This window comes from Peromyscus maniculatus, chromosome 19, assembly GCF_049852395.1.
Source record: "Peromyscus maniculatus bairdii isolate BWxNUB_F1_BW_parent chromosome 19, HU_Pman_BW_mat_3.1, whole genome shotgun sequence".
NCBI lineage: Eukaryota > Metazoa > Chordata > Mammalia > Rodentia > Cricetidae > Peromyscus > Peromyscus maniculatus.
Window position 1 is genome coordinate 20,342,502 of NC_134870.1, and position 25,671 is coordinate 20,368,172.

Below are 25,671 nucleotides of genomic sequence, written 5' to 3' on the forward strand. Positions count from 1 at the left end.
GAACAGAAAGGCATAGCCAACATCTTAACCAGGAGTCAGTGTGGACAATTGATTCACACAGCGTCACTTGTGCTCATGAACAGTAAATTCAGTCCTCCAAGGCTGGTACCCTTGATGGGAAAAATAAGGTGGATGATAAATTTCTGTGTGAAACAGGTCATAATGGATTGCACGACAGAATCGGTAGGTTGCCCTAGGGAGGGTTTTAGTTAGCTTTTTAAGCCAGTTAGTTTCTTCCCTCAACAGTTGGTGCTTTCTGTATGCCCATCTATTCTGAGGCAGGAGTTAGTTAACAGCAAGAAGTCCCAAGTCTTGTCCCTAAGAATTCCCTCTAGAGCATCCTTGCTTCATGGCAACTTGTAAATCACTAGGTGCTTCATGGATTCCATGGTGAATCACCACTAAGCAAAATGATCCCATTCCTGTGTGTCTGCTCAGAGATTATGATGTAAGACTTTTCTTGGAGGAATTGCAGCTCTTGGTAGTCATAAGTACAGTGTTCAGATTCCCAGCCGACAGCTAGGGAGCAGATTGAGTAAGCCAACAATATAACTTGAAATTTGAAGGTTTTTTTTTTCTTTACAGTCATAATTTCATAACAATCAGGGTTTCAATTTAGGAATACTAAAATCAAAGAAATGGCTATCTGCTTCACAAAGAGCATTCATTCAGCTTAATAAACAAGAGATTCTCTGCTGATGCTAATCCCTTTCCTAGTTGGCCAGATGTTTGCTCCTTGATTCTGCAATTCTAATATGAGATAAAAAATTTAAATTAATATTAATTGGGATGTTTTTATGCTTGCTTTTTTCATTTTCAAGAACTGGACAACACTGTGTCTTGAAGGGCATATTTGAAGATATAGACTAATTTAATGAATTAATCTTTTTCAAAGAGGCACTTTTCATGGATTGTATAAAGTATCTCCTTCCTGATTTGTGAAGACAATTGTGGAAATGACTGAGTTTCTTGTTCACATCCAGGCAAACTCTTCCACATAGATTTTGGGTATATCTTGGGCCGAGATCCCAAGCCTCTTCCTCCTCCCATGAAGCTGAATAAAGAGATGGTGGAAGGAATGGGTGGCACGCAGAGTGAGCAGTACCAGGAGTTCCGCAAGCAGTGTTACACGGCCTTCCTCCACCTGCGAAGGTGAGGGTTCTGAGTGTGTCTTACGGAGGCCTAGAACCAGTTGTGAAAGTGAGTGTTTCCTGCAGACCTCTCTCGGAAAGACATAATGGCATTTCTCAATATACACTTGCTGCACGTAATGATAAACCCAGCATCAGAGGATATCTAGCTTTCCCACTGATTATTACAGCTATGATCTACCAGCTAAGAAGCTGATATTATGTGAGACTAGGCTAACCACGAGGAGTTTTCCTCCATCCTTTCTCCCTGGAGACTGACATAACAGCATGGTAGCCACCGCACTGGCTTATGAGGTACAGTCAGGATAATTCAACCATTTTATTTTCTAGCAATTTCTCCACCTCAGTTTCGGATGCCATTCAAGATAATTCAGAGGTTTGTTTTTTAACCTGCCTCGTCAGTGCCTCGTGACTCATTCTCCCTTAAACAAAGTTGATTTTACTCCGTCCTTTTTCTTCAGTGTCACTCTGTGCTGCTTTCATCATGGTTTGATTAAAAAGACTGGATGACTTAAGTTATCAGGAAAAAAATCAAGTCATGTACTTGAACGTGAAGAGAACTCTGACAGTTAGACAAAAGTGACAGGACCCCTGGACTCTTAGAGAATTTTCCACCTAATTATGCAAAAGGCATTTTCCCAGTGCAGCAGAAAGCCTAGTGTAAGCCATGCCTGCATGCCCCTGCAGGGCGGGGTGAAGGTGGTACGGCCAGCCTGCAGGGCTGTGCCTCTAACCTCACCACCTACTACGTCGTCGGCACATAGCAGCAGGTTTAGTTTTGATTTGTATGTATTTATTTCTCTTGCCTTATTCTGTTTGCTAGAGCAGCTAATACTAATCTAATACTAATTTAAAAAGAGCAGCAACAGCAGACTTTCCCGCCTTGGACCCTACCATAGCATTTAGTGTTTTGTAATTCAGAATGGTGTTAGCTGTAGGACTTGGATAGATGTTTCAATTGTGTCTATCACACAAAGGGCCATGTGCTAAGGTTTTGTCCACAGGGTGGTGCTCCTGGGAGGTTCTCTAGACTTTTAGGAGGAGAGGTCCTTAGATGATGAGTGCCTTGCCCGGGTGCCCTGAGGAAGGGGGCAGGCAGGAGGTTACAGATGGATAGCTGGAGTGTTGTGCGAGGATGCCAGTCTCACTGAAATCAGAAGGAAAACTGTGTTTTATAAACTGCTGGTGGAGCATTGGTAATCGGTAGAGTGAGAAAATAGAAACAAGTTCTTAATGGAGAGCTGACGTTCACAGTCCTAGCTACAGACATCACGTAGTGACTTGATAACTTCAGTGTTATCAAGTGAATACACATGGCTCCAGGAAAAGCTGGGATCTTCATATTATAGTTTCTAGGTCTCATACCATGGAATGTTAACTTTTAGAGTTTCCATCTAATAATGGCGTTCCCCTCGTTTTCAGAAATATATTCTTTATCAATAAGAACAAAGAGGAATGTACTCACGTTCACTAGAGTTTCGCAACATTGAAGATCTGTCTTTTTAGATGACAAGTGTATGCTTTCTTACAACTGCCTAGGTTGTCATTTAGCCATGGCTGAGTGAATAGAAGGGAAATAACATCATCCCCTGGTCACTCATGAGTGACTCCAGGGCGTCCAACAATAACTTCAGCAAGTACAGTGACTAGCTGCCCATTTACTTATACTAGCTCTTCCTTTGGATTAATAAGGATCATAAAGTTACAGTTGCTACCACTTTTGAGAGTGTTCTTGATAAGGCAAAGAAATCTAAAATTCTGACTCATAGGTTTCATTTTCTTTCTTGCTCTTTTAGGTATTCAAATCTGATTTTGAACTTGTTCTCCTTGATGGTTGATGCAAACATTCCAGATATTGCTCTTGAACCAGATAAAACTGTAAAAAAGGTAATTTTGTACTTCTTCTTGTATATAACACCGTCTACGTTTCATATATAAAAATGGGTAAAGACCTTAGCAGTATATGCTCTCTTTGTGTATCAGCCCATAGATTATCAACAGAAGCTAAGGGACAGTCCTGTGTGTACTTTGATTCCCATTTCAGAAACAGCAGACTCTCAGGTCTTCTCTGGCACTCCTGTTCCATCTGTACTCATCTCTGCACCCACAGTATTAGTCTAGAGAGAGAACTAGCTCAGTGTGAGAACTGCTCCTCCTCATCCTCAGAGGGGTAACTCTCCCTTTAACATTGCCAGCAAGGTGCCTGACTCAGGCACAGGAGGACCATGCTGTGGATGCCCTATCACATAGATATTCCTCTGTCATCTTCCCATCTGTCCCCTCTGTTTCTGATTGTACTGTGTCACTGTAGAGTCCTGCCTTTTGTTTTCTTTGTAAACAACCTATAGCTAACTAGTGAGAGCTGCCACGTGTGAGCGGTCACTCAGCTGTCCTAACTAGAATGTGAGCAGGAATGGGAGGAAAGGTGGTGGATTTGAATACTTCCCCCTAATCTACTTTCTGGTCGCGGCTTCTGATGAGAGCAAATGGAAGAGAGCTTTATGTGTCCAAAGGCAAAAAGACAATGATGCATATTAATATTCAACCTCAGAGAAGACTGTGCAGTGTTTTAACTCGTAGTATAAAACCTCTGAAAGACAGTAAATAGTGTTCTCCAAGATAGAGCTGTGGGGCATTAAAAGTGGTGACTCACACCAGCAGATCTACGGCTGACCCAGTAGACTTTGGAAAATTAAGTTCAACTGTGATTGAACAGGAAGGAGACCAGTTCTTTCCTTGGGTTTTACATGTTTAGCAGGCTAGGAGAAGAATCTGAATAGAGGTATTCCATTTAGTCATTTAAGAAAATAAACTCTTAAAGGGCTCCTGTTTTATTCAGGCAGAGGGTACACTGACCTTTCCATTTCTTCTTTTATCCGGTCAACAATATTCAATGAAGTTTCTTTTTGTTTCAGAGGAGATGGACTGGTTGTGTGTCCTGTTTTTGTCTTTCTATTTTTACTTTACTGACTAAAGCTTATCCATCAGGAAGTATAATTGATGGATGAAAAACTCTTGAGCTGTGAAGGATGCTACACCAGGCTTCACGTGATTCCCGTGTTCTGTTTGCATCTGCTCCTTTAAGGACCTCTTTTGTACTTTCTTTGAAACTCATGTATCATGTCTCCATCATGTTCCGTCTTTCCTGGGTGTGGGCGTTCAGAAGTTATTTGGGAAATTTCTGGCAGTGTTTGTCATCCTTGCGACAGACAGTGCTTTCTTTGACCGAGTAAGCTGGGCCCTAGGCAGCGGTTTCTCTGGCCATGTATGCTGTGCCATAGACCGCATTTTCGCTGCCCATTAAGCCATGTCACATGCAGTGATATCTTTGGCTCTTCAGCCATGCCGTCGGCAGTGGTTTCTCTGGCCAGCTCTTGTTTTTACTGCGTCCTCTGTTTGTGCCACCACCTATTTCAGGAAGTCATGTGGCTCTCTTCCCAGCTGTCCTTAGAGCACTGTTTGAAAGTGCAAAGCAGTTCCCTTCATGAAAAATGAGCCAGAAAGCAAATTTGATAGATTTTTTAAGACTAGTAATTCCTACCACTTTATTTCAGTTAAAAGAACTTTAAAAGGCATTTTGCCATATTTTCTTGAAACTGTATTTCATAACAGATGTCTTTGCTTTCTGATCTTTTATCAAAATGTGCAGTATCCAGTTAAATGTAGACTTAACACTGTCATAACAGTACTTGAAATGGTTGTTGTAGTTGACTAAAATTTGTTTCACATTAGTTGAGTTGCTTCTTTCCAAAGAAGTAGATTTTTTACTTTGGTAAAGTAGTGGTTGCCACCATTACTTCATGTTGCTGCTTGGACAGCACACCGGCTAGGAGAGCACAGGAGTGTGTGTGAGCCTCTCTGCTCACAGGAGTGCAGGTCAGATTGCCCAATAGGCCCTAACACTTCCTGTGTTGGCTTCTTGCAGCAAGTGACAAGCTTCATCATTCTTTGGGAAATGATTTCTTGCATATAACATTTTGTTATTCAGATTCATTTGCTTGAACACACAATTGGCCTAAAATGTGAAATGGAGTTAACAGGGCACAACCCCTAAATGTGGGCTTTGTTTGGCCTTTACTCAAACAGCAGCAATAGGAAGTTCTCTCTGGCATAGGCCTTCAAGAACTCGCTGATCTTTATCTAAAGTAAATCCTAAGACCCCCCAGTTCAGAAAGCCTGCTACAAACTGGGGGACAAGAATGCTGCATAGAGACAGGGAACATAAAATAGGTTTGGTTACATTTCCTTAGGCTGTTCCACGCCTTCACAGACTTGATGAATTACACACAGTTCCCGTTCCATCGGGTCTTCGCTTTCTGAAGGAGAGCTCATGTTATACCTAAATACTCATGTTATAGATAAATGTGCGCACCTTTCTGTTAAGGTGGGATATGCACAAACGTCACCACCTTGAAGCTTGTTTTGGGGAACTGTCCCTCCTACAGGCCAGGAGTTAGTGTACCATCATCAGCTGCAAACATCGCAAGTTTCCTAGTAGTTGTGAGGTCAGTGTGCCCAGCAGAGTTCAGTTATAGGAGACATTCACTCAAAACTGTCATAATTCTTTTAAAGCCAGTTACTTGGAACAAAGACTGTCAAGTAGTTTAATCAATAAAAATATATTTTGATAAAATTAAGTATTTTATTGTTAATATGACCAGGGCATAGTGGATTAAATAAGTTCCAGTAATGTACAAATTGATCCTATTAGTTTATTACTTAAGTGTAATATCTTTTTATAAATATTAAAATGTATGTGTCATTACTGAAATTATATGAAAAGCAGTTTTAGACTCACAAGACAGTTCATTATGTAAAGGTGCTTGTCACCAAGCCTAATGACCTGAATTTGATCCCCAGAATCAATATGGTAAAAGGCAAAAATTGTTTCCCGAAAGTTATCCTCTGGCTCTCGCTCGCGCTCTCTCTCTCTCTCTCTCTCTCTCTCTCTCTCTCTCTCTCTCTCTCTCTCTCTCTCTCTCTCTCCCTCTCCCTCTCTCTCTCTCTCCCTCTCTCTCTCTCTCTCTCTCTCTCTCTCTCTCTCTCTCTCTCTCTCTCTCTCTCTCTCTCTCTCTCATACACACACACACACACACACACACACACACACATTGGAAAGCTGAGGCAAGAGAACTTTGAGTTCCAGGCCAGCCTGGGTTATGTAGTAGATTCTGTGCCAGTGTGTGTTACATAATGAAACAGTATCTCAGAAAAAAAATTAGCAAATTAAAAACTACAAGTACACAAAACACATGCGTCCTCACTGCCTGTTTGGTGCGTGTTAAGGACATGCTGTCTGTAGATCTGCTTTGCTTAACTGAAAACACCACGTCTGCGCTAGGCTGTGCTGCTGCTCTTCTCTCCCTGAGCGGCCTTCATGCTTTCCCGTCCACTTCCTTGCTCACTGTGGTGTCTGTGAGCTGCTGCTTGTTTGTAAAGCCATGCCCTGCTGTTGGCCCGAGAAATTAGGGGAATCCATTTCCTGTGCACAGATACCGTAGAAGGAGAGATGGACAGCAAACAGGATAACGTGAGTAAAAGTCCAACTTACTAGATAGTGGTGAATGATAAGGGTGAGAAAAGGGAGTGGGGGTGGCATCTTGACCTGGCAGTGATGTTGGTGATGTTAGCTGTAGCCAAGAAAAAGGCTCCACTGGGAAAGATAGAAACTTAAAGAGAGAATTTGGAGGAGACATTTCATAAGCCTGCAGCACTGGACTAAGACTTCTTACTGTAGACATACGTGTACATCACTTGAAACAGAACGTGTGCTCCCGAACAGTCCTTAGCTTGGTGACTAGAGATGGTGAGTTGGAAAGATCTCATCTTCTAAGCATTTCAGATCTTCCTAGCTTTTTTAAATGTCTAGCTGTCTTTGGAAGGTTGGAGGGGAAGGCACTAAAGATGATGTTTAATGGATCCACATATAAACACGACCGCTTAACAGCCAGTACCTTGTCATTCCTCTTCCCTTTATTTCAGTAATTAAAAAGGAACCTCTAAACTTTGATGCCAAGTTTATTCGGTAATTTAAGGTACTGTTTTCTATTGGAGAATTTAATGGGCACATTCTTTCTTTAAATTGATTTCCTACTAAACTTTAAAACAAAAGAAATTATATATATTACAAGAAGCTGTAAAAAGCTGACTGTATTTGAGGTACCTTTAAAATTAAATTACCCCTGCTTCCTGTTGGATTACCCATGGCTCCTGTTGGATCAGCCTGTAGACATCAGATATCCACTGCTGTGCAGTATGGGAGACACGAGGCTTTGGTTTGCTTCCACAACAGCTTGTTTAAGCAGTTTCCAATGTGGTTCTCCTGTAGCCATGGTTGGGTGGGGGTTTGCCTTTCTTCTGTTTTTAAAGTTACTCTTTTAAATCCTCTTCTATTACACTAAGGAATTTTGGTTTTGTATTCTAATACAGCACAATAAATGAACTTATGAAAATAACCTTAAGTCAAGACTTTTCCTTTCATTTGATTAGATGAATCAAATTTGTTCCTTTGTTGTAGTTATTTTTGCTATTACATTGTTAAGAAGTCAATAGAGGGAAAACATTCTCTGCTTTGTTTTTTTTTTGTTGTTTAATTTTGAGATAGGAATCTGTGTAGTCGAGGCTAGCCTTTAAGTCATGATTCTTTTGCCTTCATCTCCCAGAGTAATATCCAACTTAATCTAGCTTTCTGAAAAGAAGAATTTAATGAGGAAAACCTACAATTTATTTAATTGAAAGCTGCTGCTGCTGTGTAAGAGATTCTGAACACTAAATTATTTTTATGCAAAGGTATTTCTATATTAGCTTGTGTAAATTGAACACTCAAAAATACTTATTTAAACAAAACCACTGTGCTTCTTAGTATAAAAATGTGTTTTAGGGCTTTATTGGAGAAATTATCCTGCAAATTTAAGAATTGTTAAGATGTATATATATATGATTAAATATAGCAAACTTGGGCTATATAATTCTGGTATGGTGCAGAAAATTTAGGCTAACCTGTGGGTTTTATTTTATTAAATTCACATTTAATAAATTGTTCTCTGTAAGAAGAAGACTAAATTGGATTGTTACCAGGAGCAGGGAGAATTATACCATTGTTCAGAGATGGGAGTTTGTATAGCCTGATGCAGGTTGGGGGCTGTAGAATGGTTTGGGGGTTGCTGGGTACATCATTTGGAGAGGGGTGTGTGCATATTACATTCAGTGAAAGCTCTCAGCTGCCAAGTGCATTACAAGGAGGGTGTGAGTGCATAACTCAAAAACAAATAGAGGCCCCAAGCAAAACTATCTTCTGTGCTTTCCCTGCCTGGGACTGTTGTGTCTGGATGTTAGGACTTTCGAGTATTACAGTCACTAGGACACCATTGCATATGTGGCCCATTGGTGACTAGAATGTCTGTGCAGCATATAGCTGAACCTCTTTTGGCTCACTTAAGCTTTTAGATCATTTGAGCATCTGGTAGTGGTAAAGTAGACTCTTCAAAATGTAATTACCCGCTGCGAAAATGTTATTGCTGGCTAAGTGACTCTTTTGGAGAATCTGTTTGTTTCTTGAAGATATAATAGTTGAAATGGGTCTACTGTGGTACAAGATTGCAAGTGGATCTTCAAGAATCAGACAGTTTGGGCATTCCCAAAGTGGGGAAATACTCTGAATGTTTGGATGTCTTTTAGATGTTCTGTTATCATGCCTGTACTGAGTGTTAGAGTACTCTATTTCACAACAGTGACCAGAATGCAAGTGGCATTTGTAAGGCAGGGTACGAATAAGTAGTACTAGGTTTCCAGCATCATACATAAGCAGAGTACCTGTGTAACTTTGAAAGGCAGATACCAATGGATGAACTTTTCAGTTTATGGCTTTTTGCTTCAAGGCAGTTTCCAGATTGTTTGAGTAAATATAAGTAAACGTGCCTAAAACTGAGCCAAGTGTTCAACTATGCTTAGTGTTTGATGGAACCTCAGCCAGTTTAACAGCCTACCTACTAGGATGACTCTTAACATCAATACAACAGAATTTGCAGTCTCTGTTCCGTACCATCCATGTATGTTAATAGGTCTGTTAACAGGTCCATAAATGTAATGCGAAGCCAGTGAACACAAAGGCAGTGAGTGGAAGCACACTGGGATGATACATGAGCCATGGATTCCTAGGAAAGCTGAGCAGTTGCTGGTGCACACGTGAACGAGCTTAAGGGAAAGCACATGAGTAGGGTGTGTGAGTACAAAGGAAAAACTAGAAGGGAGAGAAAGGCGAAGTGAAAGCTGTAGAGCCGGAAGTGTGGCCCCTAAGGCAAAGTGTTAATGTATATCTCGAATGTAGTGCCAGTTAATGGAAGGTATGTAATCTGAAGAACAGAGGCTGCAGCTTGGTGAACTAGCGAACTCTTAGGAAGGTAGAGGGCAATGCCAGGTGGCCTAGCACGAGTCAGGGAGAGCAGTACGAATTGGATGCCTTCGTGTAAACCTCATTCAAGAAAATGGTTCATATTTGGTAAAGAACACTCTATGCCAATTATATACTTTCTTCCTGCGGTGCAGGGACTTGAGGTAACTACACAAACTTGGTAACTTAGGCTAGGATTTTATTTTGATCCTCATGCTTTCTGATTTTTTTCTTACGTTTCTTGAAATAGTACCATAGTTGTCAGACATCCTGCCACAGAGACATCTGAAGGAGCATGGTTGTCATTGTGTGGGGTCCAAATGAGAGAATCAGATCACTGAAGACAAGCCCTCTGAAGTGCCACTCTGTTTGCATGTGCTTTTCTTTTGTGTCTCTGTCCTGGACTGTGGAATCAAGCCACAACTTGTACTTCCACACTGCAGCTTGCTGTGGCTGTGGCCTGCATTACCTCTGCTTTCTCCTATTCAGATTGTGTTCTGTAGATAACTCCCATAAATAACTCCCTACTCATGCTTTTACTAGCAAACATAATACACTTAGCAAGGCACCAAAACCCAAACCAAAGAAACAGGAAACAGGAAAGTAGATGTGGGGTTAGGGGACTAGCTGGGGGAAAAAGGTAGTTTACAGGAATGGGAGGCAGCTAATCGGGTAATGGAGGGTGAATTTGATGACTACAGTATTGTCAAAAATAAAAGGAAATACAAAATTAAGTAGTTTGTCTACTTGGAAATCCTACTTTCTTCCATTCTGCATTAAAGCAGTAGATATGGGTCATTTACAATAGAGGATTTGTGCAGGGACATAAGACTATCTGGAAACACACACCTCTTCACCAATTAAGGGTTCCTATGGCAGCAGGTCATCACAGGGTCAAATGAGAGACTGTACTGCTTACAGGTACATCCAAAATAGTTCTTCAGTCACACTGGCTTTTATATTTGAGGAAAAACACAGATGCATGTATATGCATTCATGCATACACTAATTTTTCTAGTACTCAATACTATTGAAAATGAACTATGCCTTAAAATGTGAACTAAAAGATACATGTCTTTGGACATTATAGACGCATTGAAATAATCCCTTACCAAGATCAGGGGGCTGCTGTGGAAAAGGCTTTTTTAGAACACCTCTTTATTTTGCCAGTGATTGATGCACTTCTCGTGACCTATGACCATCAAGGTGTTAATGTGATCTCACCCTGCAGTGTCTGTTTCTGTCACTCAGTAGCTCTTGAGCTAGAATGCTCAAGTATGAAGTGCAACTTTGAGCTGAAGTAATGGCATTTCTGTTCTTCAAAGGAATCGGTGTCTGTTGAGCAGAAGCGAGGCATGAGGAGCTCCTTATTGGTATAACTCTTGGCATCTTACTGATGTCTGTCAGGTTGGCTCTTTCTCTGCAGAGCATGTTCCTGACATGTTCCATTGAAAAGTTGATGTTGTCTGGGGTTCTCTCCAGGTGCAGGATAAGTTCCGTTTGGACCTGTCGGATGAGGAAGCTGTGCACTACATGCAGAGTCTGATTGACGAGAGCGTCCATGCACTGTTTGCTGCAGTGGTGGAGCAGATCCATAAGTTTGCCCAGGTAAGTCCTCCAGCGCTGTGTGCCAGTCTCTCCCTGCCAGGCCCTAAGGGGTCATCAGAGATACTCACCTGCTAGCGACATTCTTACCCTTCCGGGTTCTGTTTTTCCTTTGAACCTTAATGACATCTTCGCAGTAGCTGAAGAGAGTATCTTGAAATCATCATTTCTACATAAAGGAGCATTGTAGAACCCCTTCTTAGGAATCTTTGTCCCGTGTAGTCTATTACAGCTCCCCTTTGAAACTTCTAGGTTTGACAGAAGTCTTGGCACGTGGACTTAGATACTTCAGGGTTTTGGTAAATGCTGCAGAATAAGGAACGGAGTTTAGAATCCAGAGAAAGCCATCTGTACCCTTCACAGAAATGGAGCAGGATCTCTTGTGTATGAGGAAACTTGTTTGGCAGCCCTGGATGATAACCTTCCGATTTGATATGTTCCTTAATATGAATTTCATAATGAAGATCATTATGAAAATGGCTACTTCTCTTGTGAAGTCTTTCCTTACTCTGTGTCGTCACTGAATCTCTTGTTTTACTCTCTCAAGTTCAAGGTCTTTGCGCAGATCCATCCAGCAGTATCTAGTATGTCACCAAGCCTTTTCTGTTCCTTCAGTTATTTCTTTACTACTCCTTCTCTGTTCCTTCCTGAAGAGTGTTTTAATGTAGGTTTTCTTCGTTTGATAAGATCTTGAATAATAAAAGCTTTTTTTTTTTTTTTTTTTGGTAAGCTTTCTCTGTATTTCAGTCTGTTTCTATTGATTCTTCCCTTTATTCTAAATTTTCTGGTCAGATATGCCCTGGCATCTGTGAAGATTGTGTATGATCTCGTCGTCTGTGTTGGATTTGTGTGCATGTTCAGAATATTTGTGGCAGGCAAAAATCCAGCAATGTACTGCTAGTAACTGTATTTTGTTCCAGTTGTCTGAAAGTTGCTGTGTTTGGTTTTAAGCATTAGCAGCAATAGCAAACGTGATAATATAAATGCTTGATTATTTCCTGAACTTGAGTCCATCAGATGATGAACTTGAGCTTTAGGTGTTATTTGTTCTTAACCAAAATTCTCTGATGAAGCCAGCTTAGGTAGAGGGGCCAACATCAACTAACGTCCATCCAGAAGAGAAAATCACCTTGTGTAAGGATTGTTGGTATTTATCTTAAAAGCTTTAAGTCTTAGACTAAGTTAGACATGTGTTACCATTTTGAGTTCTGTCAACAAATAAGTAGAAAATAAAATATATACTAATTTTTGAGTTCCCAAGTAAATGTCCTAAGTAATAAAAATTTCCACAAAATCCCTTTATGAATTTATGATTTTCTTCTACAACTATTAAGTGGCCTTTGAATCTTCAGCTGAGTATATAAGTGAGAACAGAGGTAGCTGGACTGTTGAAGCTTTGCTGTTCCTCTTATGATATGTAGCGGAGATTTTCTAATGTTTGTATTTTGTTTTTACTGTGTGACTTGGCATAGTAGTCCCTCCGGGGTCCATACTTTTACCTCATGTTCTGTGATTTTGAAGTTTCCTTGGCCAGTAAACCTCAGTTCTGCTGGCTGTATTAATCATTTTACCATAAAGTTCGAAGCCAGGTAGCTATGACTGCTCTTAACTAGCCACATTCTAAACCAAACACTAAGATCCTTCCGGGTACCCAGTGCACGGACTCCGTATATGTAGCTCCCACTGTCTTGCCTCTATAAAGAATGTGCCTCTTTGTGTATAATAGCCAATCTGTTTGGAACACAAAGTATCAGCCTACTTTCTTTTCTAGATGCAAAATAACTTTAAAAGAAAAAAAGTAGATGCTATTCAGAGTTCCCATTATGTAGTCCTCATTTCACCATTAGGCTTGAAGAATAGCATTGTACAATTTCTCATGGAACAAAACAAAACACTGAGTTCTGTTACCGGTGAAAGTCTTCTCTAAAAACCATTTTGTTTTAATTTAGAATTTTTCTGAAGAGCCAGATGATTCCTAAAATGATTCCTAAGCAGCAGATTAAATAACACGTTATTAAAGGTCTGATCATTGTGTCTCACAAACAATGATGTGTCAGCCCATGTCCCACATGTGTTCTTGATGCATTTGGCTTATATGAGGAATAAGCAGTCAAGAGACGTAATAGCTGAGAAACAGTCACAAAAGAGGCAACAGCCGCCTGTCAGACGCCTGTATGCACCAGCACTGATGTGAGCTTGCTGCATTACCTCACATGATTGTCTTGCCTTATGACATACATTCACCATCTGGAAAATTGAGGCCAATAGGAAACATGCTCCAGGTCCATACCTGTCAGTAAAAGAGTTTTTTTGTGGCTATGTACTCAAGCTTTACTTTATTAGACATGAGTAGAGTTTGTTAAGAATAGGGTTATTTTTACTATTATTACTTACTTGTAAGTAAAAAAAAAAATATTTTCATCTTTCCACCCTCATTTTCTGACCATCAAAAGTAAAAATAAATTTTCAGGCATGAACTTGGCACGCCTTTAATCCCAGCACTTGGGAGGCAGAAGCAAGTGGATCTTTGTGAATTGAAAGCCACTTGGTCTATATATAGAGAGACCCAGGACAGCCAGCACTACATAGAGACCTTGTCTCAAGAAACAAAAAATTAAATTAAAAATTTTAAAACTGCTCAAAAGCCACAAAATATATATATTACAGAAAGGAGCTGCTAGAATAGTTAATCAGAAGCAAATATTGTAAATGTGGGACAGCACTGATTGGCCTGTTGGCAAAACCCATCCTGAATGTCTCTGGCCCATGCAGCTCTACCTGTCACTTGCTACATGGCCAAGGCATTAAGGTCCTCCACCTGCTTCATTACTGTGAAGGCAGCCCCCTGCCTGCCTGATGGGTGCCAGCTAAAATCTCCTGAATATAGATACAGATTCCACTTACTGTATAAGGAAGGTTTTTAGGCACTTCTGTGTGATCCGGGGGGGATGTCTGTCTGTCTGTCCCTGTTTGCCTCCTCACCTGCCTCAACTAAAAACAACTTCTACTTACTGTTCTCTTCCCCAGACTTGTATCACCTCAAACTCATTTATATTACTTATGAGATTATAATAGTATTACATTTCTTCCTTCCTTTGCTTCCCTTCAAACCTTCCCATATTTCACTCCCTGCTCTCAAAATTCACGGCCTTAAAAATAATTTTTTCATTAATTGTTATTATATGCATGCATGTATATACATGTACATTCCTAAATACAGCTTGTGCGGTCTATATAGTGTTAGTTGTGTGTATGTCTTCAGAGCTGTCTGTTTGGCAGTGGGCCCTTCCCTGGAGATGTTCCTAGCACCCCCCTCCATCGAATATAGTTCTTTGTGTAGGTTGAGGCCTCGTAAGCTTTTCCCTGTCAAGGTTGGCATGTTCATTGGTTCCATCTTGTTGAGCTCATCTTTGTGTTTCCTCTTCTGCGATGTTTCCTGAGCCTCGGGTGTGGGGTTGCTTAAGTCCTTTTTAAAATGGTTCTCCAGGACTATAGAGAGTTGAATGCTTAGAACCAGCTCTCATACTTAGTGTTCTTAATCTTTTTTTTTTTTTCATCAACAGACACTTTTGAAGTGTTTTAAAAAATCATTTAAGACCATCTGTTCAGTCACAGGGTTTTTTTCACACACACATAAAAACATACATAAACACGCATGGGGATTTATTTCTGAAATGCTTCCAGGATCTTCAGACTGTTAGCATGTCAGTATGGGTCTTTTACAGTTTGCCTTTTACCAGCATTTTCAATATTTATCATGTGAAAGCATTTAGAAAGAATCTTGTAGGTTTCATGACAGTTCCTCTGCACAGTGTCGCTCTGACCCCAGCCTTTGCTGTGCTGGGAGCATGCTTCCTGCTGGTTAGAGGACTCTTGAGTTTGAGTTAGTGCCAGTGTGTTAGGACCTCTCTATCGGATTGGAAACGTCTGCGTTGTTACCCATAGAGCCCACCCTGGTTCCTGCCACATGGTAAGTTCCAGATAATGCATACGACTCTGTGTGTATTGGGGACCATCATTTAGAGGGTTCATTTCTCTGATAGAACCTTTAATGAAAATACTTAAATTGCTTCTGAAAATGTAAGTTATTTCTTTCATTAGCATAAAATAAACATTTTATTCTTACTCAAATTGATACTTTAAGTTGTATCCGATTAAATTTAGTCAGAATGTTGGCGGTTTTCAAATCTACACATGCTCCACACTGCAGCGCTGACAGTAAGATCTCTGTCAGTTCCTGGGAGATGCAGTCCACAGGCACCGAAGGCCTGAGGGGTGTGGGTGATACTGGATTCGTCCATCGTGGACACAGCTGTGCGCTGGCTTTGTTCTCTCAGGACCGCATCAGGTTTAGTTCGCAGACCAGTGCAGAATTCAGCACTTGCATTCTGCAAGCAATGGCAGGTATTCAGTTGTTTCCAGAGTGTGGCACTGAGAGCTAAGTGTGCTTGTTATTGGGAGCGTGATTTAAGATGAGTTTGCCTTCCAGTGCTGGGGGGAATTTGTTTTTCTCCCACATAATAATTTGTCATCTTAATCTTGTGCTTACAGTGAGTCAGCAACTCCTCCCCCAAGCATTCTCTCACATAAACCTATTTTTCAAGCCTCAGGATCCCATACATGGTCAATTCCATCCTGATCCTCTTTCAGGACATTTAGCAAAGTCACTAAGTCATTTTTATTAATTGTTGTTTAATCTTTTCTCATGAAGAGTGAAGTAAATTATTTTTGTTTGTTTTTAATTTTAATAGTACTGGAGAAAATGAAGGTGGATTTGGCCCTTCATGATGCCTGGCTCAGTAAGAAAACACATGAGAAGCCACTACTGTGTATGCTAAAGACATCAGAGAAGTGAACAAAGAGAAGACTGTGTCCGGAAATTACATTGTCTTCTTGGACGCCACTGTTAAATCTTGGATAGAGGGTTTGTTTAAAGCTACTGTGTATCAAGCAGGGCATAGTAGCTCACATCTGTAATTCCAGAACTCTGGAGGCTGAGGCAGGACAATTTGCCACAAATTTGAAACCAGCCTCCGCTACATAATGACTTCTGGGCCTGCTGAAAATCACTGTATATATTTGTCTTATAATGTATAAAGATAAGAAGAGAATTATGTATATGTTTTTAAAATGACAGGGAAGTTCTGTTATGAAACAGTAAAGCATTTAGCCTCTGAATCTGAAATGCCGTTTTCCTTTTCCATATGCATATGGATTTGTTTTCCAGTTTTGAAGCTGGTTTTTCTCCTCTCTTCTCTCTTTTCCTCATTCTCTTCCTCCCTGCCCCCAATTTTGTTCATTGGTTTCTGTATAATTTACATAATGTTTTGCTTTTACATTTTCTCCAAGTTTTATACATTACAGCACATTCTTTTTACAGTTGAAGAATTGGGGTGTTTTTTTGTTTTTTGTTTTTTTTGTTTTTGTTTTTTTTTTTTTTTTAAGAAAGCTTTTTGTGGACAGGAGGTAGTGAGAAAGCAGGACTCCACAGTAGGCAGCATTGGCCCAGCCCGGGCCCTGTGCCCTGTGCCCTGTGCCCCTCTGCAGGAGGTGATAGAGTGGGATATGAGAACACAACAGGAACAGTTGTGAATCAGTTGCTTCTGCCTATAGACAGATGGAGAGCGGTACATGGTCAAGGGCGTAGGGTAAGGGCTGGGGAGAGGGGTGAGGGAAAAACAGCACTTCAAGAGAGGCTTATTCTCTTAGAACTATAAATATTGAGGTGTTGTTTTATAAACGACAGTTCACAGCTCTCCTGAGTTGTACATATGTAAAGTGGAAGGTGAAAATGTGGGGTGATTGTAGATACTATTACTCAATGGGAGGTTCTATCACAGTCATGTGACACAGTATACATCATCTTCGGCAATAAATTCTGAAAGGTTTTTACATGTATTTGAGTACATGTAGAGATGGGAGGGGAGGGTGCCCTAGCACTTGTGTGGTGGTTAGAGGGCAGCCTTTAGGAGGGGGCTTTCTTCTTCCACCTGTGTGTTCCGGGGACCAAACTCAGGTGGCCAGGCTTGGTGGCAGACACCTTTCTTTACTCAATGAGCCATCTCTCTGGCCCAATAAATTATTTTTCTATGCAAACTGAGATTTGAAATTCTTTTTTTAAATAGCTCAAGCATGTAATGCATCCTTTCAAAGCAGAATGTTTGCCTTTCAAGACTAGAATTCGCAGCAATCTATTCAGCTTTTTTTGGAAGAATTTTGAAGAAAAGGAGTGTCCACAGTGATTGAGGCCCTCAATTGCACCTGCACATTCATGTATTGTAGTCAGGTGAGCGTGTAAGGAAAGTGAATATTTCTTACTTAAGACCCAATAAATATTAAGTATCCAATAACAGGATGTATGAAGGTTAAATTACTACAGTTTCTGAGAATTCCATTAATGGTTATTTCTCACAGCTGTAGAGCAAGCATCCAGCTACATGGTCGCTACGACAGTGTCCCTGTGATTCTTTGTGTATATTAATCCTCATCGTCATGATTTGTATAAAACCCTCATGCAGATTAGACAACCGATGAAGAGGAAAGGATCGTTCAAGTCATCATTAGAGCTTGTGACTAAAGTCATCAGCCAGCCCCCCCCCCTCTCCTTCATGTATCAGTGCTGTTTTTCATCAGCAGGAGTCTTAAACCTTCTGTGGTCCCTTCTGAGCCCTTGTCTCCTCTGACTGGCCCTGTTGATAATAAAGGCTCCATGTCTGGACAAGATTTCCACAGCTTCATAATTAGCACATTGCAGAGCTGGACATTTTCATTATTTTTTCATATCTCCTGTCTCAGGGTTGTCGGGCTTTTTCTGTACAAGGCCAGCCATCATGGTAAGTATCTTCAGCTTTGAGAAATTCGTGGAGTCCTCATGCCTGCTATGGCACAGGAGACCACAAACCTGTAAACAAGTGGCCATGGTCAGATACTGAGCTCTGGCTGTAACCTACTGAGCATTTTGGAGTTGATTGTCAGATGAAATTGTTTCATCTTGCTGATCTTTACAAACTCAGTATTGTATAGAAGCATGTGCCAGGCAGGACTCAGGAAATGATTTTCGCACTACTGTGGAATTCTGTGCAGACGAACAGTGCTGAGTGAGACTCCCTTAGGCTTGGCTCTACCTGGACTGCTTCCCCAGTGCCCGGTGTTTGGTGCAGTAAGCCAGACCTGATGAGTCATGTTTCTCTCTGATGCAGGCTTACAGCCTACCACCCGCAGCCACGGTCTGTCTTCAGAGCTGCACCTTCAATTCAGTACCTGCTCTTCCTCCTCGAGCCCAAACAACCTGTGAAACATTGTTTTAAAAATTGGGTTTGGTGGTTTTTAAAACGTAAACTGAGCATACAGTACTGCAGTTCAACTCTTTGTTATTTCCCCATGCAAATATACCTACATAAGGACTTGCATGTCAATATTCCTTTTTAATTTCCTTTACTTCAGTTTTTTTTTTTTTAATGTTTTAGATTTTTGAGAAACAACTTCATTATTAGCTGGAGCTGGCCTGTAACCTCCTTTATAGTGTGGGCTGCTCTCAAGCTTTCTACCTGTCTTCCTTGCTTTTCTGTTGCTATGACAAAATAGCATCAGGCACAAAAGGTGTGCAGGGCACATTCCCTCATGGTGGGATGTGAAGGCAGCGGGAGCTTGAACTAGCTGGTACTGCACCAAAGTCAGCAGGATGCTGTGAGTGCACCTGCCAGTGCTCAGCTGGCCTGAGTGTGCCAGCTAGTGCTCAGCCGGCCTGAGTGTGCCTGCTAGTGCTCAGCCGTCCTGCTCCGCTTATCATCCAGAACTTAATCAAATCTTTGCCTTTCTCAAGAACATAAGGTTTAGAGCTTCATAGAATACTGACTAGATTGGAACAGCTGAAGGAGTCTCACTGTACCAAGCCATTCAGAGGATGAGTGCTGAGGATGATGGAAAATACCAGTCGAGTAAAGAGGTGGTGGCAGTGATCTGCTCTGTTAGTCAGTCTTGAATTTCCTGAGCAGGGAAACCAGGGTAGAGGAAAAACTGCCCTTGTGGAGGGCTTCAAAAAACCTCAGGCCAGATGTGGCGATGTCACCACCAGGTCCACATTGGACTTGGCCTGTCAGATATTTCTGGATTTTCTGAATTCGATAGTGAATGTTGGGGAGACCCTTGATGAGGAAGGGGTGGGATGTATGCTGAGGTCCTTTCAGAATAAGTAACTTTCTGGCTAAACTACACACTAATTTTTTACAACTGAAATTTCAGATGAATGAAGAGATCAGTTGTTGGAAGATCACATACTTTGTTGGTCAGGTAGTTTGATAATATGGTAAGAAAGCTTGACGCTGATTAGCTTGAAATTTCTGGTTTTTTTTTCTGCAAGGTGTAGAGCAAGCATTAGAGCCCAAAAAGCGTATTGGTTTGTTCCCATGTCTTTACACTGATTGAAGTAATTTTGACAGGAGCCTCCAATTATATTTGCAAAGAGTATTTGAACACCTAAGACATTTGCTAGGAAGTATATTTTGGGGTTAGAAGAAGGTCTTTTCTGCTAGAATTAGAACTATCGTCCTCTAAAGCAACAGAGTGACTTATTAGCCTGTAAGGCAGTTTGCTTTTTCAATTTGCAAAATCAATTACTAGTCTACGTTTAAGAATTTCTACCAAGGTGACAGTTACCATTAATTTTGCTTTTTATAGTTTTTTAATGTGACAGTAATCCATAATTAAACTGTTACGTGAGATATTTACTACTGTAATGTTAATATAATACCCTTAAATATTTGCATAAGGTACATAAACACATTTTCCTTAGGGTGTAACCCCTTTTACATTTCACTGAAATGTTCATTTATATTGTTTTTTAATATTTTTATTCTTTGAGAATTTCACACGTGTATATAATGTGTTTTAATTATATCCACTCTCCCCTCCAGCTCCTCTGGATTCCCCTTCCAAATATGTTGTCTCCTTATATTTAATGTACTTCTGAGTCTTATGCATACATGCATGCATGGATCTTAGGCCATCCATGAGGAAAGGGCAATCTGCAGTGGCCACAACCTGAGAGAAAATGATTTTCCCATCTGAAAGAACCATCAGCTTCCAATAGCTCCTCATAAGCGCCGCACCACAATCCTTGATGGAATTTTGGCCGGCAGATCCTGTATAGGTAGTTGCAACTACTGTGAGTTCATGTGAGCAAGAGCTATGTCCTACCAGGAAGATGATGTGCCATCTCATACTCCATCTCTTAACCTTCTTCCCATTTCCACTTCCAAAATGTTTTCTGAGCCCTTGGAGATAGTGATACAGATGCCCCATTTAGGACTAAGGACTCAGTCTTTTATTCTCATCAGTTTGTCCAGTTGAATATGCATTGGCTGTTAAAAAAAAAAAAAAAAGGCGTTTCTCTGGCTGTGGTGGAAAGCCCATACTTACGAGCTTAAATTATATTTCACAAAATAGCAATAGTAGACCCCACCAGGATCTCCGGAGCCTTGGGCTTTTTTGCCAGGTAGAGGACAGTAAAGAGATCATTCATTTAAACAGTCATAGATAGTGGTGATGATACAACCAATGATGCAAGGTGTAGGGCAAGTGCAGGAGGGAAATCCTGTAGATGAGAAAGTGCTGTGCCAGGAGGATTAGTAATTCTGCCGTTGTAAGGAGAGGGCTTCCGGGCAAGGCTCCCCAAGTGAAAGGGAGATGCAGGGGGTATGTGGAAGAACGAAAGCTGAAATGATCCAAAGTGTTGTCTTGTGGCACCTTGTTAAATGCTGTGTCAGCCCCCACCACATTCAGATGTTTCATGAATTTCGCCTTCTGTCCAATTTCGCCCAATAGAAAGCATAGCAGCTCTACTCATGGGCCCAATCCAGTTTCCTGTCACATAGTTACATACACAATTCCTTTCAGCAGTGACACGTTCCTCTTTCCCTTCTCTGGCAACCTTGTTTTGTACGTAGTACATGGACACACACACACACACACACACACACACACACACACACACACTCATGGTGGGTCAAAAGAAAGGAGCTTAAGTGTTCACACGCATTGCTCTCGTTCATGTCTCCTTGTGAAGGTATGATACTGGGCTTCATGTGAGTCTTCGAAGGCACTGTCTCTAGTACCTTTCCCTTCCCTCGGTACTTTTCCTGCAGTTAACACAGATTGCCCAGTTCCCATATTCTAATTATTTGAGAATGTTTATGATTATTAAAAATAACTTGTCACATGAATGAAGCTTTTCCACAGATTATTTAGAACTTAACCTTAGTTGTATCGTTGAGATTTTAAGTTTTAAAAACTCATAAGCACCTGGGAGAGGAAAAGGGGACATTTGAACCCCTAATTGATAAATGTTCTGAAGGCTCTTCTTAGTCTTCCCAGTTACAGCAGACAAAAGTACACTTTAGGCTTAAGCTAATTGGTTTTCCATCACTTTTATCTGAAAGACTGATGTAATTGCCTGTACCCAGCAGGGGACTGGAGCCAGATCAGGAACAAAGGCCTCTAAATAAAACCCAAGGATCCTGGTTAACAGCCCCCAGCTATTCAGTGTGACCTTAGCTATTTTCACTTAATCACGTAAGAAGCCCTTTCCACTGCAAATCACTCATTTTAGGTAGTTAAAATAATAACACGAAGAAAATGAAGCAATTCAACAAATGCAGATGGGCGATGCCCAAATGGCATCCACTTAGTACAGTGGCCCTCATCCTGTGGGCTGCGACCCCCATTGGGGTCAGATATCAGATATTTATATTACAGTTCGTAACAGCAGCAAAATCACAGTCATGAAATAGCAGCTACATAGTTCTATGGCTGGGGTCACCACAACATGAGGAACCGCATTAAAGGGCCACAGCGTCGGGAAGGTTGAGAATAACCCACTTAGTATCAGTGGGAAAAGTTAGAGAAGTTCTGAGGAATTTGGGGTGGAAATAATTTGGTCAAGTATGACGATTCAGTGGGGAAAAAGTGTCTCTTAGCAAGAACTTCCATTAGAGGTAATTGATGCCCCATTGGCCAGATTCCTAACTTCTTAAAAGGTTTTAAACATTTTTCTTTCTGCTCCGAATTTGTTTATAATCTTTTTTTCTCTCTTTTTTTAATAAAAATTTCTTCAGTGGCTTTTGTTTTGGGTAAAATGTAGTTTTAATCTGCTTGTTTAACAACAAATTCACTAAGCATGTTATAGGCAATGTGTGATACATTGCTTAATCCCTATTTTTAATTTTGTTATTTGGGGATTATAATTTCTTTTCAACGTTTTCCCCTTCCCTTTCCTCCCTCTATACTTTCCAATATACCTCTCCCTTCTCTCCATCAAATGCATGGCCTCTTTTTTCCTTGTTATTGAATGTGTGTGCACACACGTATGTATGTATGTATGTATGTATGTATGTATGTATGTATGTATGTATTTATGTATAATACATATCTATTCCTAGGTAAAACCTGCTCGGTCTGTGTAATGTTACTCAAATGTAAGTTTTCAGGGCTGGATTTTGGCACTGCACAGCCCCTTGGTGTGGTCTTCCCTGGGGAGGACCATCTCTGCTGCTCCCAGCTTTCCTCAGTTTCCTCTGGTTCTTTGCATAGGGTTGAGGCCTAGTGGATTTTCCCACAAAAGCACTATATGTCCAAAAGGAAAGAGCTAAGCAAATATACAGCAATGTGGATCCAAAGGTGACTGACTGGGGGTGTGAGCATCCTGGAAGATCTTCATTTTATTTATTTATTTTGTTTGTTTGTATTTTGTACCTTGACAAAAAAATATATCTAACTTTTGTAACAAGAAAGTAGTAGCTAGGAAAACTTAAGCATGGAATAAAAATCAATACTAGCAAACTGAGCAGAAGCACAAGGACTAGATTAACAGAGGCAGGAGAACATCTTCCAGGAAGCCAGAGTGGCCCCAGTGCAGCGCTGGGATTAGAGAGATTGAGAGATGGAGCAGCAACTTTCAGCAGAGCTTTGGGGTAGGACCGTTTTTTAGGTCATTAGTCTTTTAAACAGCACGATGAATATTTTAAAAGGAAATTTTAGTGAAGAGGTACTAGTGAAAAGCTATGCCTTGGCCTAAGAAAATGATTGAAAACTTAGATTTATGTATTTATTTTTACATCCATATAGATGCATATTTTTTTTCAGATACAGTCCATTGATTTTTAAATAGCAGTGACTGTTGAACTCTTCGTATGCAGATGAAGGGTTGCATGCTCAGGCAGAGGAAGAGAGAATAGTTTACATAAGAACAAGCCATAAACTGAAGAAAGTGTTACTACTGACTGTGTTACCTTCTTGACTTTGAGCAAAAGAGGAAACACCAATTTCCAAGATATCAAAGACTGTGTGACAAACAGAAGCGGCAAACAATGGGAAGTACAGCCAAGGATTCCTTAGGAATTGCGATACCAACTGTGTGTCACCAGGAGCTTGAAAAATTAGCTGGGCTGCTGGAGAGGAACATTTGTCGGAATATGATGGATGGAAGGGATCAAAACGCCAGAGTTAGCAGAGGTTTTTGAATCTAAATAAGCTGCTTAATATTGCTGAGCAGAAAAATAAATCTAGGTGAGTATTTTAAGCTTTCTCCTTAGAAGGTTCAAACAAAAGGGAAAAGATGAAAAGTAGTGACATTCTGTGACCTGAATCTGGCAAGGAAGAGCTGGAGAGCTCTTCCATGGTCTTATACATTTGTATATGTGTGTGTGTGTGTGTGTGTGTGTATACATTTACATTCATGCATGCATACATACATACATACATACATACATACATACATATATACACACACACAAAGTATTTTGATCCTTATCATCTCTTATCCCTCTTTCCCCATCAAAACTATTCTTCCCTACAAGCACCCCACTCCCTCCTACTTCCATTTCTTTCCCTTTTAATCCTACTGTTTATCAGTAAGGATACTTCATGAACATGGGTTGGGATTATTTACTTGAACAAGGACAACTTTACCCATGTCTCCACCACAGGAACATGATCCCCTTCATTAATGAGGCATTAACTGCCTGATTGTGTGACCATGCGCACACTGATGATGTAAGACACAAACCCTTTGCTTTAACTCCTGAACTGCACACATGCAGTCATGTAGCTGGAGTGAGGGCAGAATTCTAACCAACCTGGCACACAAACTGCAGTTATCTGAAAGGAGGGAACCTCAATTGAGCAAATGCTCCGTAAGATCAGGTTGCAGGTAAGCCTGTAGGATATTAGTGATGGATATTAGTGGAGGTGGGGTCCAGCCCATTGTGGGTAGTGCTATCCCTGGGATGGTAGTCTTGGGTTCTCTAAGAAAGCAGGCTGAACAAGCCATGGGGAACAAGACAATAAGCAACACCCCTCCATGGCCTCTGCATCAGCTCCTGCCTCCAGGTTTTGTCCTGTTTACAGAGTTCCTTTCCTGATTTCCTTTGATGATAAACAATGATGTGGAAGCCTAAGCCAAATAAATCTTTCCTCCCCAACTTGCTTTTTGGTCTTGGTATTTCATTAGAGCAATAAAACCCTAAGACTGGCCTCATGAATTCTACTCACCCATGATGGATTGCTGAGGGGCCCAGACCTCCAGTTTTTACCTTCTCTCAGCATCCTTTCTTGTCTTATTCCCTGAGCCTTGGAGAGGATGTTTTAAGTGTTCCTGTTAGCATCTAGCATTGACAGCTACTGATTCTCATCACTTTGACCCGTTATGAGTCTCTGCATTCACTGCAAAGAGAAACTTCTCTGATGAAGGTTGTGAGTAATGCTAAACTATGGGTATAAACATAAATATGTGGAGGACAGTTGACAACTTGTTTATTTAGCAACATATCAGTGATAGCTTTCAACCTGGAACCTAGGACCACCCCATTCACAGGCTTCTGCTCAGGTTTCCAGTATAAGGCATTCCAATGCTGCTGGCCTAAAGTCCACTGAGAAAGCAGTTACTCTCTTAACAGTTACTCCATCATTTCACCAGTGGGAACATCTTACCCAGCAGTTGGTATCTTAGCACACAGTTTCCATAGCTGAGTAAAAACTGTTGCTAACTTTCTCCCCCACAAAGCCTGAACGGTACCCTCCTTCCAGCATTGTGAATGCTAACCATCAGGAAAGACATTTCCAGATCAGTATAAGCTTGTTTCTCTAGGTCTTGGGACTGAGGTCTGTGGTGTCTTCAGTTGTAGGGCCTTCCCATCTAATTCTGGTTGTCAACCAAAAGCAATGTCAATAGCCTGTGTTTATGGGGAACCTTGGCCTTCCCTGACCAATACCTCATAGGGAGATCTGACACCTGGCACTGGGATTTCTGTTTAATAGATAGTGGTTTCCTGGAGCGCCATTTATCTACTCATGCGGCATATTTCTGATCACACGTCTTTAAATTTTACTTTTTTAATTACCTTCCAAAGTAGTAGATTTCCACAGGTAGGACTTTTCATGCAATGTTCATTGTAGTTCTCTCTTACCTCCTCTCCCATGCCACCCCCTCATAAAACTTTCCACCCCAGGTAATCTCTCCTGGTCTCGTGTCAC

General features: G+C 40.9%; 1 protein-coding gene across 1 annotated transcript in view; it reads left to right on the top strand.

Annotated features, from left to right (window-relative positions):
- Pik3c3 (phosphatidylinositol 3-kinase catalytic subunit type 3) overlaps nt 1-16,323 on the top strand; it is a 93,906-nt gene extending 77,583 nt beyond the window's left edge. Inside the window, exons 22-25 of the mRNA XM_042263721.2 lie at nt 984-1,152; nt 2,948-3,038; nt 11,023-11,148; nt 15,897-16,323. Coding sequence (XP_042119655.1) covers nt 984-1,152; nt 2,948-3,038; nt 11,023-11,148; nt 15,897-15,911 — 401 coding nt within the window. The 3' untranslated portion in view covers nt 15,912-16,323. The remainder of the gene's footprint in view (nt 1-983; nt 1,153-2,947; nt 3,039-11,022; nt 11,149-15,896) is intronic.
- Nucleotides 16,324-25,671: the final 9,348 nt, after the last annotated feature.